Source organism: Ips typographus, linkage group LG13 (genome assembly GCF_016097725.1).
Source record: "Ips typographus isolate SLU linkage group LG13, UJ_Ityp_2.0, whole genome shotgun sequence".
Classification (NCBI taxonomy): domain Eukaryota; kingdom Metazoa; phylum Arthropoda; class Insecta; order Coleoptera; family Curculionidae; genus Ips; species Ips typographus.
Window position 1 is genome coordinate 5,443,652 of NC_138434.1, and position 13,588 is coordinate 5,457,239.

Consider the following 13,588-nt stretch of genomic DNA (forward strand, 5'->3'; position numbering starts at 1 on the left):
GACACCTCAATTAAGACAGATGGTCCGGCCGACCGACTTTTACGATGTGTTAACTCTGTCACAGAAAGCCCGTGAGACCGAACGCCTCTTAGAGGAGGTAAGGCAGGCAGAGGCATGTAGTTACCGCCCTCAACCTGAGTTTACTAGAGTGAATAGTAATCAGGAACCGACCGTAAAACCACAACAAGTACCCGAGACACGGGTTACTATGCCAGGCCTCCCACGATCAAATGAAGTGAGTCGACAGACTCGCAACAACCAGTTTACCAATACAACGCACAACGGGCCACCTCAACACCCAACCCGTACCGAAAACCGTCAGGATGCTCCCGTGGGCAATCCTGGAGGAATATGTTGGCGATGTGGAGAGACTGGACATTTCCGTACAGAATGTACTCGTCCGCCCCGTCTGTTCTGTTCCAGATGTGGGAAACAAGGCGTACAGTCTCGGCATTGTAATTGTGCCCGGCCAGAAAACTAGAAGGGCGTTGTGATAATGCGAGGAAAGCACAACCGCCCGACGTAACAGCCTCGACCCACGTACCGTACCGCCTGTTCCTGTGTCCTGTTATACCGTACCCAAGTATACCGCCGACAAAGTTGACATTACCGTACCGACCGTGTATGCAACCTGTTGTACCGTACCGACCGTTAGTAGACATAAACGTGACGTTACTCCAGTTACGAAAGTACCTAACGTTATTACCAGTTACCCTGTACCGACCGAGACGTTGGATAACGATTCTGGCATAAAAGACTACGTTCATCCGACCGCAACACCAAACCTTACCGTACCGACCGTCCCAGTACCGTCTGTTGCTGATATACCAGCAGGCACCGCCCTGTATGATTTGAAAACGCTAAAGTTTCAAACGGCAATAAGGTAGATATTACCGAGGCTTTCAGGGTCAAATTGACTTTTGAGCAAAAATTATTAATGCAATCTTGGACAAACTCCGCCGTGCCCGTTATGTGTCCAGTATTGACTTGAAACAGGGTTACTGGCAAGTAGCTCTCGATGAAGCTAGCAAACCAATTACCGCATTCACGGTGCCGGGCATGGGCTTGTTTCAATTCAAAGTCATGCCATTTGGTTTACACTCAGCTCCCGCTACGTTTCAACGATTAATGGATAGGGTCATCGGCCCCGATCTGGATCCGTACTGTTGCGTATCGACATTATTGTTCTTGGTGAAACTTTTGAACATCTCGACAACCTGTCCGAGGTATTCCGTCGTCTCAGAGCTGCAAATCTTAGACTTAATCCAGAAAAGTGCCAGTTTTGCCGAAAATCCCTACGTTACTTGGGTCACCTGGTTACATCCAATGGTATCTGTACCGACCCAGAAAAAGTGTCAGCTATTCAAAACTTGCCGGCACCAACTACCGTCAGAGGTGTCCGCCGTTTCTTAGGCATTGCCTCCTGGTACCGTCGTTTTGTAAAAGGCTTTTCCCAGATTGCCTCTCCCCTAAACCGACTATTAAAGAAGGGAGTCAAGTGGTCCTGGTCAGAAGACCAACAGCAAGCATTTGAACAGCTGAAGAAATGCTTAACCGAAGCCCCTATTTTGGCATGTCCAGATTTTTCCCGACCGTTTGTGCTACAAACAGATGCGTCGGATCATGGGCTAGGTGCTGCATTAATTCAGCATAATTCCAGTGGAGACCACATCATAGCTTATGCAAGCAGAACGCTGACAGCTACCGAGCAGAAGTTTTCGGTGACCGAGAAAGAGTGCTTAGCAATAGTCTGGGGAGTTGAAAAGATGCGACCGTACCTGGAAGGTTACCGTTTTACTGTAGTGACTGATCAACAGTCGTTACGTTGGCTACACTCCTTAAAAGGCCCGTCCGGACGTCTAGCACGTTGGAGTATTTATCTCCAACAATTTGATTTTGAAATCAAGTACCGTAAGGGAGTTTTGAATAAAGTCGCGGATGCTCTGTCACGAGATCCGGTTCCGACAACGTCTACCGACCCGCCAGACTCCGTAGCAGTAATCGAGGATTTTGGGCCGTGTTCTTGGTACCTTGCTAAGAAGAAAGCGGTTGAGAGTAATCCTAGTGAGTTCCCCGATTACTGCATAAAAGACGGCCGCCTGTTCCGACATTTCTGGGATATAAATGAAGGCATCACCGCCGAACCGAACGCGCCTTGGAAACTTTGCGTCCCAAAAACTGCTCGTAAAACCGTTTTACGGCGGAACCATAATGAACCGACCGCCGGACATTTGGGAATAGCAAAAACTACCGCCCAACGTTATTACTGGCCGGGAATGATGCGTGATATCGCTAAATATGTCCGTAATTGTTCCTTCTGTCAAAGATATAAGCTCTCACAGCAGGCACCTCCAGGCCAGATGCGACCGTCTCGTAACAACATTCCCTGGGAAACCGTCAGTACCGATTTAGTTGGCCCTTTACCTCGTTCGGCCAAAGGAAACAACTACCTAGTAGTTTTCCAGGACCGTTTCACTAAATGGGTACAGTGTAGAGCGATAAGGAGGGCAACAACCCGTGCCGTAAGCCAGGCTTTCTACGAGGAGATTGTAACTCGTTTTTGGTTGTCCAAAGACCGTGCTGTCCGACAATGGCACCCAATTTCGGACAGCACGGTCGAATAGCTCACCGTTTCACTCCGCCGTATACGCCTCAAGCTAATCCTGTCGAGCGTACTAAAAAGACGCTCAAGACCATGATTGCGCAATTCTGCGAGAATGATCATCGCAAGTGGGATGTCTTTCTGACAGAATTAGTGTTTGCCATAAACACATCACAACATGACTCTACCGGGTTCACGCCCGCGTACCTGAATTTTGGCTGTAAGTGGGAGCCCCCAAAGGCTCTGTATCGTTTTGCTAGGCCGGAAACCGACAGTACCGAACCGTCCGTGGAGCCCCCCCAACTAACATTTGCGGATGTCTTCAGCTTTATTAAATGGTAACCGATATTTATAAAAGTTTTATAATAACCTTTAAGTTTTATAGATATCTATGATGGTTTTTTAAAAGAAATTTAAGTTTTAAATGTTTTATAAAGGCCACAAAAAATACCAACACACTTGAAGTTTTATACTGTAGTAATAAAAAGGTTTCTGGTGCTCTGCTTATAAAACTGATAAGTGTAGTGACTACGGGTTTTATTTAGAGTATTTATAAATGTTTTCCGGACTTGATTTATAAATAGCCGATACCTGAAGTTATATAAAAGTATTTATATATATACTGTTATAAAAAAACGGGACTTAAAGTTCCTACTTGTGTTGCTTTAAAACTTGTAGAATTTAAATATTTAATAAAAACCATAAAAAAACTTTTAATCATCTATTAAACTGTTTGCATCCATATAAAACTTTTGTGATCTACATTACATGCAAAAGTAATAAGTTAGGTTTTGTTTATATTATTAATAATGGAAAAAAAGTGGAAAGTTGTGAAGTACAGTAGCAGTTTCTACAGAAAATGTAATAGAGCACGTGACAACATTTTGAATTTTGCTGGAAACAAGAAAATAACTAATTTAATACAACATAATAAATTTGAAGAAAAAGAAAGTGATACTGATAAATCTGTGGTTGATCTGAGTTTGAGCGAATTTGGGAGTTGTAACTTCGAAGACCCTAATCCCAAGGAATACCAGCTACAGGAACTTAATGGAAATGAAGAACTTAGTTCTGAAACTTCCGACTGTGATCCTGCCAACGTCGACAGGAAAACTCGTTTATTAGATGACTTTAGACAGTGGGCTATAAAGACAAATACACCTCATAGCTGTCTAAAGGATCTTTTTTCAATTGTCAATAAATATTGGCCACATACGCTTCTTAAGATCCCAGGACTTTGTTACAAACACCTAAAAATGTTGCCATAACTCAGATCGAGGAAGGAGAATTTTACTGGCATCAGGGGTTAGAATTTTGTTTGAGAACTTACTGTGCTTCTCGAATAAAAACTATGTCAACAGTATGGATTAATGTAAACATTGATGGATTACCAATTTACAAAAGTAGCAAGGATGAATTTTGGCCAATTTTGTTTAATATACATGAATGTCCTGAAATCAAACCTATGGCTATTGGCATTTACCTTGGAAAAAGAAAACCTTCCAATATCGATAATTTTCTAAATCCATTTGTAGCGGAATTTATTAAACTTAGTGAGTCTGGTTTGGAGTTAGGAAATGGGTCCTTGGCGAAAGTAAAAATTCGTTGTTTTATTGCTGATTCTCCAGCCAGGGCGTTTATTAAAGGTAGGTGATATAACTCAGGATGGGCATCATATATTACTGCAAGTACATTTTTGTATTATGTTTTAGGTGTCGCAAACTTCAACAGTCACAATGGATGCCTTAAATGCACTACTGAGGGAGAATATTCCTATGTGACCCGCTGTAACATATTTCCAAGAAGTCATGCTATGAATCGAACTGATCAAGGCTTACCAATTTCTGAAGCACATCTGGTTTTGAGAGCTCAAGTTCAAATGTTTCTAGTTTTTCATATGAATCAACAGGTAGATCATATGGCCTCCTTTGACCAACATCCTTACTATTTTCTGTGCTATCTTCATTATTAGATATGGGATTTCTGGTATCCAGCAGGATATTTAGCATAGTTTTCAGTTTTGCTAGTTCGCCTATTATTTTTGTTTGATTCCTTATTATTATATTTTGATTTTCTTGCGTAGCTTCACAGGTGTGAGACTCATTATAAATTTTATTATGTAGGTATTGTTGCTGAATATCACCACCCACATCTTGAACTTCATATACTATGTTCTCTACATCTTCATCTGAAGGAACCTAAACAAACATTAATGCATTAAAACTTAAGTGCAAATATGTAAGATGTAGATTTTTATACCAGCACATCAACATCTAGTTCCTGCACATCAAAAGGTTCTAGTTCTGTTACTTTATATTTTTCTGACAGCTTTCCATTTTGTGTTAATGGAATGGATTGGAGAATCTTAATTGTAGGCTTGACATTTTTGATGCACTCGCTACTAGGTTCGTTATTGGTGCTTACAGATGGAAACACATTTGTCTTCATTATGTTGTTGAGGGTATTTAAATCCTAAAAATTAATCAAGGTTATTACTAAAAGCCTTGCAGGGCAGTTTAAAAAAAACTGATCTTACTGTTAAATCATTGTTTGATTCAGTAATGATCTCTTTTATTATTGGATATGGTTCACCTTTGTTCATGGTTGATGATAAGGTATGACATTCATAATACTCCTTCTAAAATAAAAATAAAAACATTATAAACCACATATACACATGATAAGTATTTTATTACATACCGAATTAACTAACACATGCCTCATCAGCCACTGAGTTAAAAGAACGTTGAGGCGATCGAGCAATTTCTCTCCTGGGATTTTTTATTTTAGCAGATAATTTCAACTCGCTGCCACTGCATTCATTGGTTTCACTATCACTAACTTCCGTCATAGCCTTCATTTCAGCTTCTGCTGATTGGTACAACAAAAAGTTGTCTCTTTTTTTAATGCAGGACAATTTCTCCCATCCTTCACCGGGTAGAGAGTTTGGATTTTTAATTAGTTTCAATCCCAATAAACTCCTTAACTTTTTTGAAGGCCAAAACAAAGTTCCATTTTTCTCCCATCTACCGGGAACAACCGTAAGGCAGTTTCCTCTGTTTGGTTCCGTGGTTTGGACGATTTTAAACGAATTTTTTTTTTGTATATAGTTCTAAAAAACCACCTAGCACTGACTTTAAATTACTGTAAAAAATACGCACGGTTACAAATTAAACTAACCTCAAAACTATAATTGATGATTCATGACATATGCCATTTGTCACTGCCCAGACTCGTATAAAACTAGGGATGGTTATTGGGCCAATATAAAACTAAGAGTAATTAGTGAAACTATTAATTGGCTTTTTGTAACGAAATTTACTTACTTGAGCGTTGTGGATTTATTAGCAGATGCTCAGTTTTGTACTCGACCAACCAATATTTATAAAAGTTTACAAACATTTATAAGGAACTTCGCGGCAATAAAATTACTTTAATATTTATAGACATAAAACATGGCTGTTATATGTGAAAATAAACGTCGGCCATATTTGTTTTTTTTTACTTAACTTGACTCGAAACTTTCGGATAATTTTTTTTATGTTTCGGCATCTTGTAGACACGAATACTTTCAAATGTGATGTACAAAGTATGCAAGTAATTGCAAATATGTTTTTCCTTCAATTTCCCAAAATATAACAGAGCATTGAAGTCTCACAATTTTATTTACAAACATTCAAACGGGAATATTTCATGGGCCCGTGAGTTTTAGGATAGGTATCATCTAATTTTTCACAGCAAATTTTGATTGGCAAGTAAATGTACATCCAAGACCGAACTCCAATTGCTGATAAAAATAAAATCAAGAGCGCCATTATTAAATTATTTAGTAACCTTATAAAACACACATCAGATCACCTCGAGAACAACCATCGTGCAGTCAAATTCGGCTTGACGATTATTTTTGAAGCGAAAGAGAAAATGCAAATTGCATTTATTAAACGAAAAGGAAAGACACAGTAAACACCTGAAAGGCATGTAGGTGGCGCTTCGTATATTTTTAGTTTTATAAAAGCGTTTATAAACACTGTTTGTAGAATTATAGTAGTAAGAGAAATAATACCGTTACCTTTACAAATCTGGTTGTTTCCTAATAGAGGTTTTCAATTGGTAACGAAAACATTATTGTTACTAGATGCTCAGGATAGCTTAAGGGTATATGTTTTATAATATGACCGAAAACTGGTCATCGTTACCGTTATAAGATTCTCCATTTAAGTGCTATTAGGGATATATTTGGGTAAGGATAACGTTTCTGAGGCAAATTAATAAAACCTAAGTTTTATAAAGTAGAAACTAGAACGTAACACTGCCTATTAAAAAACAAGAAATGTTAGTTGGGCCAGCTCTCCGATGTTGAGGAGCATAGTAACCGCCTCAAACAGCTTTGTGATATTTATGAGCTGGTCCGTCTGAATCTGAGTCGGGCGTTCACCACTCAAAGCCGACATTACAATCTCCGGAGACGCGAATGGAGATGTCACTTGGGAGATCAAGTTTTCCGCCGGGAAAATCCTCTGTCTTCCGCTGTCCGAGGTTTTGCCTCGAAACTTGCGCCCAAATATTCAGGGCCGTATACCGTTGTCAAAGTTGTTTCTCCCGTGGTCTATGATCTTAAAGATCGTACCGGCAAAACTTTTCGACATATCCACATAAAGGACCTTAAGTCGGCGTATGTCGAGGCTAGTGCGGAAGTCGATGGTAGGACAGGTCAATCGTAACCGCCTGGAGTTTCTTTTTCTCCTCCCCGAACGTTTTCTCAGCGTTTTTTTTTTGCCTGTCCGACCGAACCCGCTTTTCTTTAGATGTCCGTTAACCGTACCGTTCCGAAGTCGCGCCGGCGCTTGCCCGGTGAACCTCCCCACGGCGCTCCTCCGGAGAGTAGTACCTCCATGAGAGTAGCCAACACCTTGGCTGTCACCGCCATGAAGACCCGGCTGGCGCAACTCAAAAGGGAGGCCCAGGCATTAAGAGCCCCTTTCAGGAGTCGGCCAGCGCTCACCAAACCTGACTCTGCTTCCGGTCGGCCCCGGATGGCCGGTCGCATTCGGGTACTGTCGGACATCCGAGTGCGTCTGGTAGACCCGAGTTCTTTACGGACGACGGCTTATGACGCCAATCTGGAGCGGCTGGAATGGGCTGTGCAACATACTGAGGAATTATTTCCTGATCCTGCCCGTCCTGTCACCGTCGAAATTGCACCTGTTGAAATTGCTGAACCGTCCGCCGAACCGACCCCAGTGGATTGGGAAGCAGTGGCCGATACCATCATGGCCACTCCTGACCCGAAGCGTTGGTCCCCCGCTTTGGTTAGTCAGCTTCGGACTCTGCGTCCGCCTGACTACCCGAAACACCGCCGGTTACGGAGACATCTTCGGACCAGCGATGGTCGCCGGGTACACGTCAACGTGCCCTAAACCCGTCAGTGCCGGTGGTCCTTTCCTGACCCTCCGTCCGTGAATTTGTTTTGATTTTTTTTTGTATAAGTAGTGCCGTCAACCGTGGGAAACATTCATATTTTATTTTGGTTGCTCCGCCCGCTACCTCCCCAAATCTCCAGTTAACAGTTTTTTTTTGTGGTTAAAGATGTCGGATACACCTGTACTGGAATTAACCTCGGAGGACTTGTGCCTCGAGATGATGTGTGCAGTGGAGGAGGAACCAGGGGCATCTACCGCCGAGCTATGCTCGTCACGGGCTACGGAAGCTTTGGAAGAGTTGCCACCGCCCGCACCGACCGGATCATCTTCCATGATGCAGGTCACCACGGTTGTTCCCACCGAACCATCACATCCGCCAGAAACGTGTGCTTCGGCACAAACACCGACTTCTCCCGTGTTCGAATTGGTCACGGGGTTGCGGACATGTTCGGGTCTGGAGGACGGCGGCCGAACCTCGCCGGATCCAATACCCTTTACACCGCCGGAGGATCCGACGGATTTGCCTTTGTTTTTGCCCGTAAGAAGGGGGCTATGCTGGAGATGTGGCCGAGAAGGCCATCACCGGGCCATCTGTGACCGACCACCTATTCGGTTTTACTCCAGGTGTGGGCACCGGGATCGCCTGTCTAGACATTGTCCCTGCAGACCTTGGTTTCCGGAAGAGGAGACGACCGTATTGCCACCTCCAAAAGTGACTCCAACTACACGGCAGTTTGTGTCCCGAGGAGTTCAATCAGAGAGAGGGGTGTGTAACGAAGTTACGAATATTTTCTTGGTTTTGTTTACTAAGCCGTCCGTTAGTGCCGTTGGTTTTGCGGCGATATGCAGATAAGGGAACTATTAATAGAAGCCGTTTAGTAAAGTAACCAGTGCTAGTACTTTGCCAAAATACGATAAGCCGTATTTTTAAGTTATTATATTTTCTCAGGATTGGCCACTCCGATTTTTACCGTTCTTGTTGGAAACAATTGGTAGAATTACAGGGTGGGGGTAATTATAGGAAATTAGTGGTTTACGACTTTGCTTGTAATTATAATTCGCGAGTTGACGTAGCCGGCTAGGTTGGCCGAAGCGTACCGTTTTCCTGCAGTACTGCGGTTCTGTACGCGTCACTCGAGTTGGGCCGTGTTTCCCACTACCAGAAAGTGAGGAATCGGACTGTCTATAAAACTGGCGTGCGCCGCCAGTTCGTGTTGTGTTGAGATCATTAGCTCTCCCCGAGCAACATCTCAACCTCCCAGCAGCACCGCCGCATCACAGTAAATATACCTGTTTAGTGGCTAGCCCTCCTAGTGCACTGTGTACCTGTTATTTAAACACCGAGGCTCGCTAGACCGGGTGTTCGTTCCTTGTTTACTCCAACCCTGTACCGCCGTTTGTTGTAGCGTCGTGGTTCGCTAGACCGGGCGCTGCTTTAACGTTCACGTCACCAGTTTCCATTGCAAACGCTACATGGTTCGCTAGACCGGGCGTTTGCACCGTTAGTCCCAGCCCGGCCATTTTTCCGGCCCTTTTTCTTCAGTAGCATCGTGGCTCGCTAGACCGGGTGCTACGCCATAGATCCGGCATTGTAGGTTTCTATACAAACACTACACGTACACGGTCTATTGGAGCGATTCTACTATCGTTTTGGGCTGGTTGTGAACGTGTCCAAGTGCTCTTCAAGTGTTCGTTGCAAATCGTGTCTCGCTAATTCAGGAATTGTCATCCGTCAACGAATGGAGGCACGTGCCAACTTTAGATAATCCTGCAGATATCGTTTCGCCTGGTATTACTCCGAGTGCCTTACTCGACCATACACTTGTATTGGCATGGCCCTGAATGGTTGTCATTTGACAACACGCATTGGCCCGAGATTTCTCATCTTCCTACAACTGACCTGCCTGAAATGAAGAGATTGAATATGCATTCTCAAATCGACCAACACAACAGTTTAATCGTTAATTTTGATAATTATTCCAATTTCACAAAACTTGAACGAACAATAGCCTATTGCATTAGATTTGGACTTAATCGTCGCTCCAAAAATCGCTTCACAGGTCCATTAACAATCACAAAAAATTAATCGAGCGTCACTCTTTCTTATTAAGCTTTCGCAAATGCAAAGTTTCGAACAAGAAATTGATCAAATTTCTAGTGGTGCCCACATAAAAAAGGGTGGCCAAATACTCAATCTTAATTCATTTATTGATGAAACCGGCATTTTAAGTGTAGGTGGCAGATTATCACATTCTGAATTTAATTACAACAGAAAACATCCGATTATTTTGTCAGCGAAACATAAGTTTACAGAATTGTTGTTTTCTGGCGCTCACTTACGTTTATTACACGCTGGTCCACAGTTGTTGTTGGCAAATATTAGAGAAGAATTTTGGCCTTTGGGTGGGCGTAATTTAGCGCGTAAAATTACTCGAAATTGCGTTCGCTGTTTTCGTTCAAGGCCTTCAGAATTACAACCCATGATGGGAGATTTACCCAGCAAAAGAGTCAATCCAGCACCTCCCTTTTATACATGCGGCGTTGACTACGCTGGACCGATTTTAATTAGAGATAGACAATGCCGCTGATATTGTCACGACTAGCGTGACGTGTTGAATTTAATTCAACTTATTTGCCTGGGATCTCGTTTCAGCGTGAAAATAAAACACAGTTAACTCTACCATCAAGTTCTATTAAATAAGTACCTTAATCTAACAACTCCTAACTTACTAACTAATAAAATAAACGGTTTCCTAACCCAACGAAAACGTTGCTAACTCCCAATAAGATCATAATGAAATAGGCGTAAATTAATACACAACATAAAAGTACAATAATCATACACGTCTCCCAAGCAACACACAAATTTTCATTATCGTTTAATTAATGTATATGCAACCGTTTTTTCGTAATATTTTAGTTTTGGTATATCGTTTAAACATCTATAATACATTTATAACCAACGTCTATTTTTTAGCCTTTTAATATACGTATGCAAGTCACAAAATAATATTCTATTACTGAACAGCGTAAGTAACGCCGTTATTTCTAGGTCTATAATATAACATGTTTTAGTGGCCTTAAATTTATCACTTTGTAATTTATGTCTGGCCTGTTCAATTTTTTTGCTAATCAATTTATTCACCTCAACAAATGATTTCTATATGTAAATTATTATCATAGGAATTTATTTTTTAATAATATTTTTATAGGCAAAAATCGTGTAACTGTTAAACGTAGATCTCACAAAATTATAAGTACATCAATCTACGTCGATCGTATCCTATTAGATTTTCTTTCTCTGTGTGGCTTATAATCTTCTTGTCACATAATGAAACTAATATATTATTGCGTTAATACATAGATACCTACAACTCAATCAAAAAATGTAGGACACCCTCTGACCTGTGACTATAACCACATTATTACGTATTGTTTCTACGTTTTATGAAGTTTTTAGACTTTTATAAATAAGCGTTTACGATAGACCAAACCCTATTTCCTCTTTGGATAAATTGCATAAAAACGCGTAGTAGTACTAGAATAGTGTAACACACCATTTCATCATAAATTACCAATTTAGGATTCTTTTTCAATGTAAGAATCAAATGTTAAGAAATATGGAAATTTACGTATTACCTTACGAAAATATAAACAGTTTCAGTTGGAAGAATCATCAATTGTTTGAACATTAATCACAAATTTATTATTTATACTTCTTGTACCACCAAGTGGTTTTCGGAACAATCTTGCTAAATATTTCCAAAGTTAGCAAAACTGGAAACTTCATTATCCAAGTACAAGTGTTAAAAATAATATTTGACTTCAAATTCAAATAAAGGCGGGATACTATAAATAAGTTGGACCGACCCGTCGTCCGGCTTCAAAGAAGAGCGTTGCCAGTGTCATTGTAAAGTACGTAATTCTGAACTTTCTTACTCAAAATACATCAAAGCAAAAAAATATCGAGATCTCATATTGTCTGATGTGGTCAAAAACTGTTAACCTTTCTGGTAAATTAACAAGACAAATCTTCATACTACGTAGTAATCCAGTTTCAATAAATTTTCTGTATTAGCTTTTATCTCTCATACGTGGTAGAACTTTTATTTGCGCAGGACTGGCAACGCGGGACAACCGGCGCAAGCGCATTAGCAGATCATCTCGGTCTTTGTGTTTCAACCTTGATTTTGCTCGGCGCAAGAGACACGATTTTAGTTTCAGAATAGGCCGCCATTCCGCCATTGTGGAATTCTAAATTCTGCTTGAAAGTTGGTGCTGTTTTTTTAAGTGGAATCTTATGTTTGAAGTGCTAAATTGCATCACAAAAAGTAAGTAAAAAACTTAATTATTATTTATTAGGCAATATTTTAGTACATTATTACTTTTGTTGATACTCATATGGTATATTCTTTAGATATAACCACATGGTTTCTATCCAAAAAGCCTGGATTTACTCTACTGTTTTACTAGTTTATTCTCAATTGGTATGATTAATAGTATCTCTTTATTTTTTTTGCCGAATTTCTGTGTTTTTAGTAAGTACTAAAGTTACTAAATTTTTTTACTTTATTTCTTTGGTGTCAAATAGTAACAAAATTGATTGAAGTCTATAAGCATTACCAGTTAATGCAAATCCATCACCTTTTAAATGTTTTTTATTACATTTACAGACAAAAACAAAATGCAATGCGTAATTTTAATTTTAAGCTTATAGGTATTTTTCTCTAATAAACTTTTCAAGGTTATGTTGTATTAGCAGTTGTTGTTTAGCTTTTAGAACAATTCTATATGATAGAACGAGCCTCAAAATTTGTAAAAGTAAAAATTAAAATCAAAGAATTGAAGAGTTTTTGGGGTAGGTATATGTATTCTTTTTTTTTCACATCAGGGGTATTTGAAATATTTTGAGTGTTTTATTCTTTTTGCTCATACAGTTTTTTTTTGGTGTATAAATTATTATCCGTCATTTCATTTATTTTAGAGCCTGCGTCCTAAAGAGAAGTAGTTGAACCTTTTGGATTGAACAGAGCACATTCTCCATTTAATTGTAGGTTGTAGTTAAATAAGCTAGTATTGTAAACTTTGCTTATCTGATTAGATAATGAGTAAAGTGATTTTGAAGCGTCATCTTCGACAAAAAACAGCTTTGTCTGTAAGAAAAACATATCATGAAATGTCTCTCACGCTATATGAAAATTTAAACAATAGCACTAATAGTTTATATGAAAACGAAATATTTAATATAGATAAAAAAGTAAACTGTACTAATGACAATTTATATATTTCATCGCCAAAGAACTACCAGTTTTTTGAAAATGCTGAAGAAAAGTCCAGCAAAAACTTGAGTTTAAATGCTGATTATGCGACAATACCACCGTACCCATCACCATTTTCACAAATAAATAACGGTTCTTTTAGTCATACCTTGGACTTTACAAACAGAAATTAAAATTATGGGCTATTAGTAATGGTGTGACACATCGATGCTTAAATGAGCTTATTGCCTTAATTAAGCCAAAATATCCATTTTTAAAAAATGATGCCAAGACCCTTCTTGAAACTC

At 40.0% G+C, this 13,588-nt stretch overlaps 1 protein-coding gene and 1 long non-coding RNA gene across 3 annotated transcripts in view; both read right to left on the bottom strand.

The window, feature by feature from the left end:
- LOC145737211 (uncharacterized) overlaps positions 1–13,588 on the bottom strand; it is a 72,248-nt gene that overhangs the window by 23,700 nt on the left and 34,960 nt on the right. The window lies entirely within an intron of this gene.
- LOC145737204 (uncharacterized) lies at positions 4,213–5,682 on the bottom strand. Of its 2 annotated transcripts, XM_081991806.1 has the most exons (4): positions 5,139–5,682; positions 4,862–5,074; positions 4,441–4,800; positions 4,213–4,387 (listed from the first exon to the last, which is right to left on the bottom strand). In XM_081991806.1, the coding sequence occupies exons 1-4, from the start codon at positions 5,202–5,204 to the stop codon at positions 4,376–4,378; spliced, it is 651 nt and encodes a 216-aa protein (XP_081847932.1). In that variant the 5' UTR covers positions 5,205–5,682; the 3' UTR covers positions 4,213–4,375. The 2 variants fall into 2 exon arrangements, with proteins under 2 accessions (XP_081847932.1, XP_081847931.1); XM_081991805.1 differs by having other exon boundaries at positions 4,213–4,800.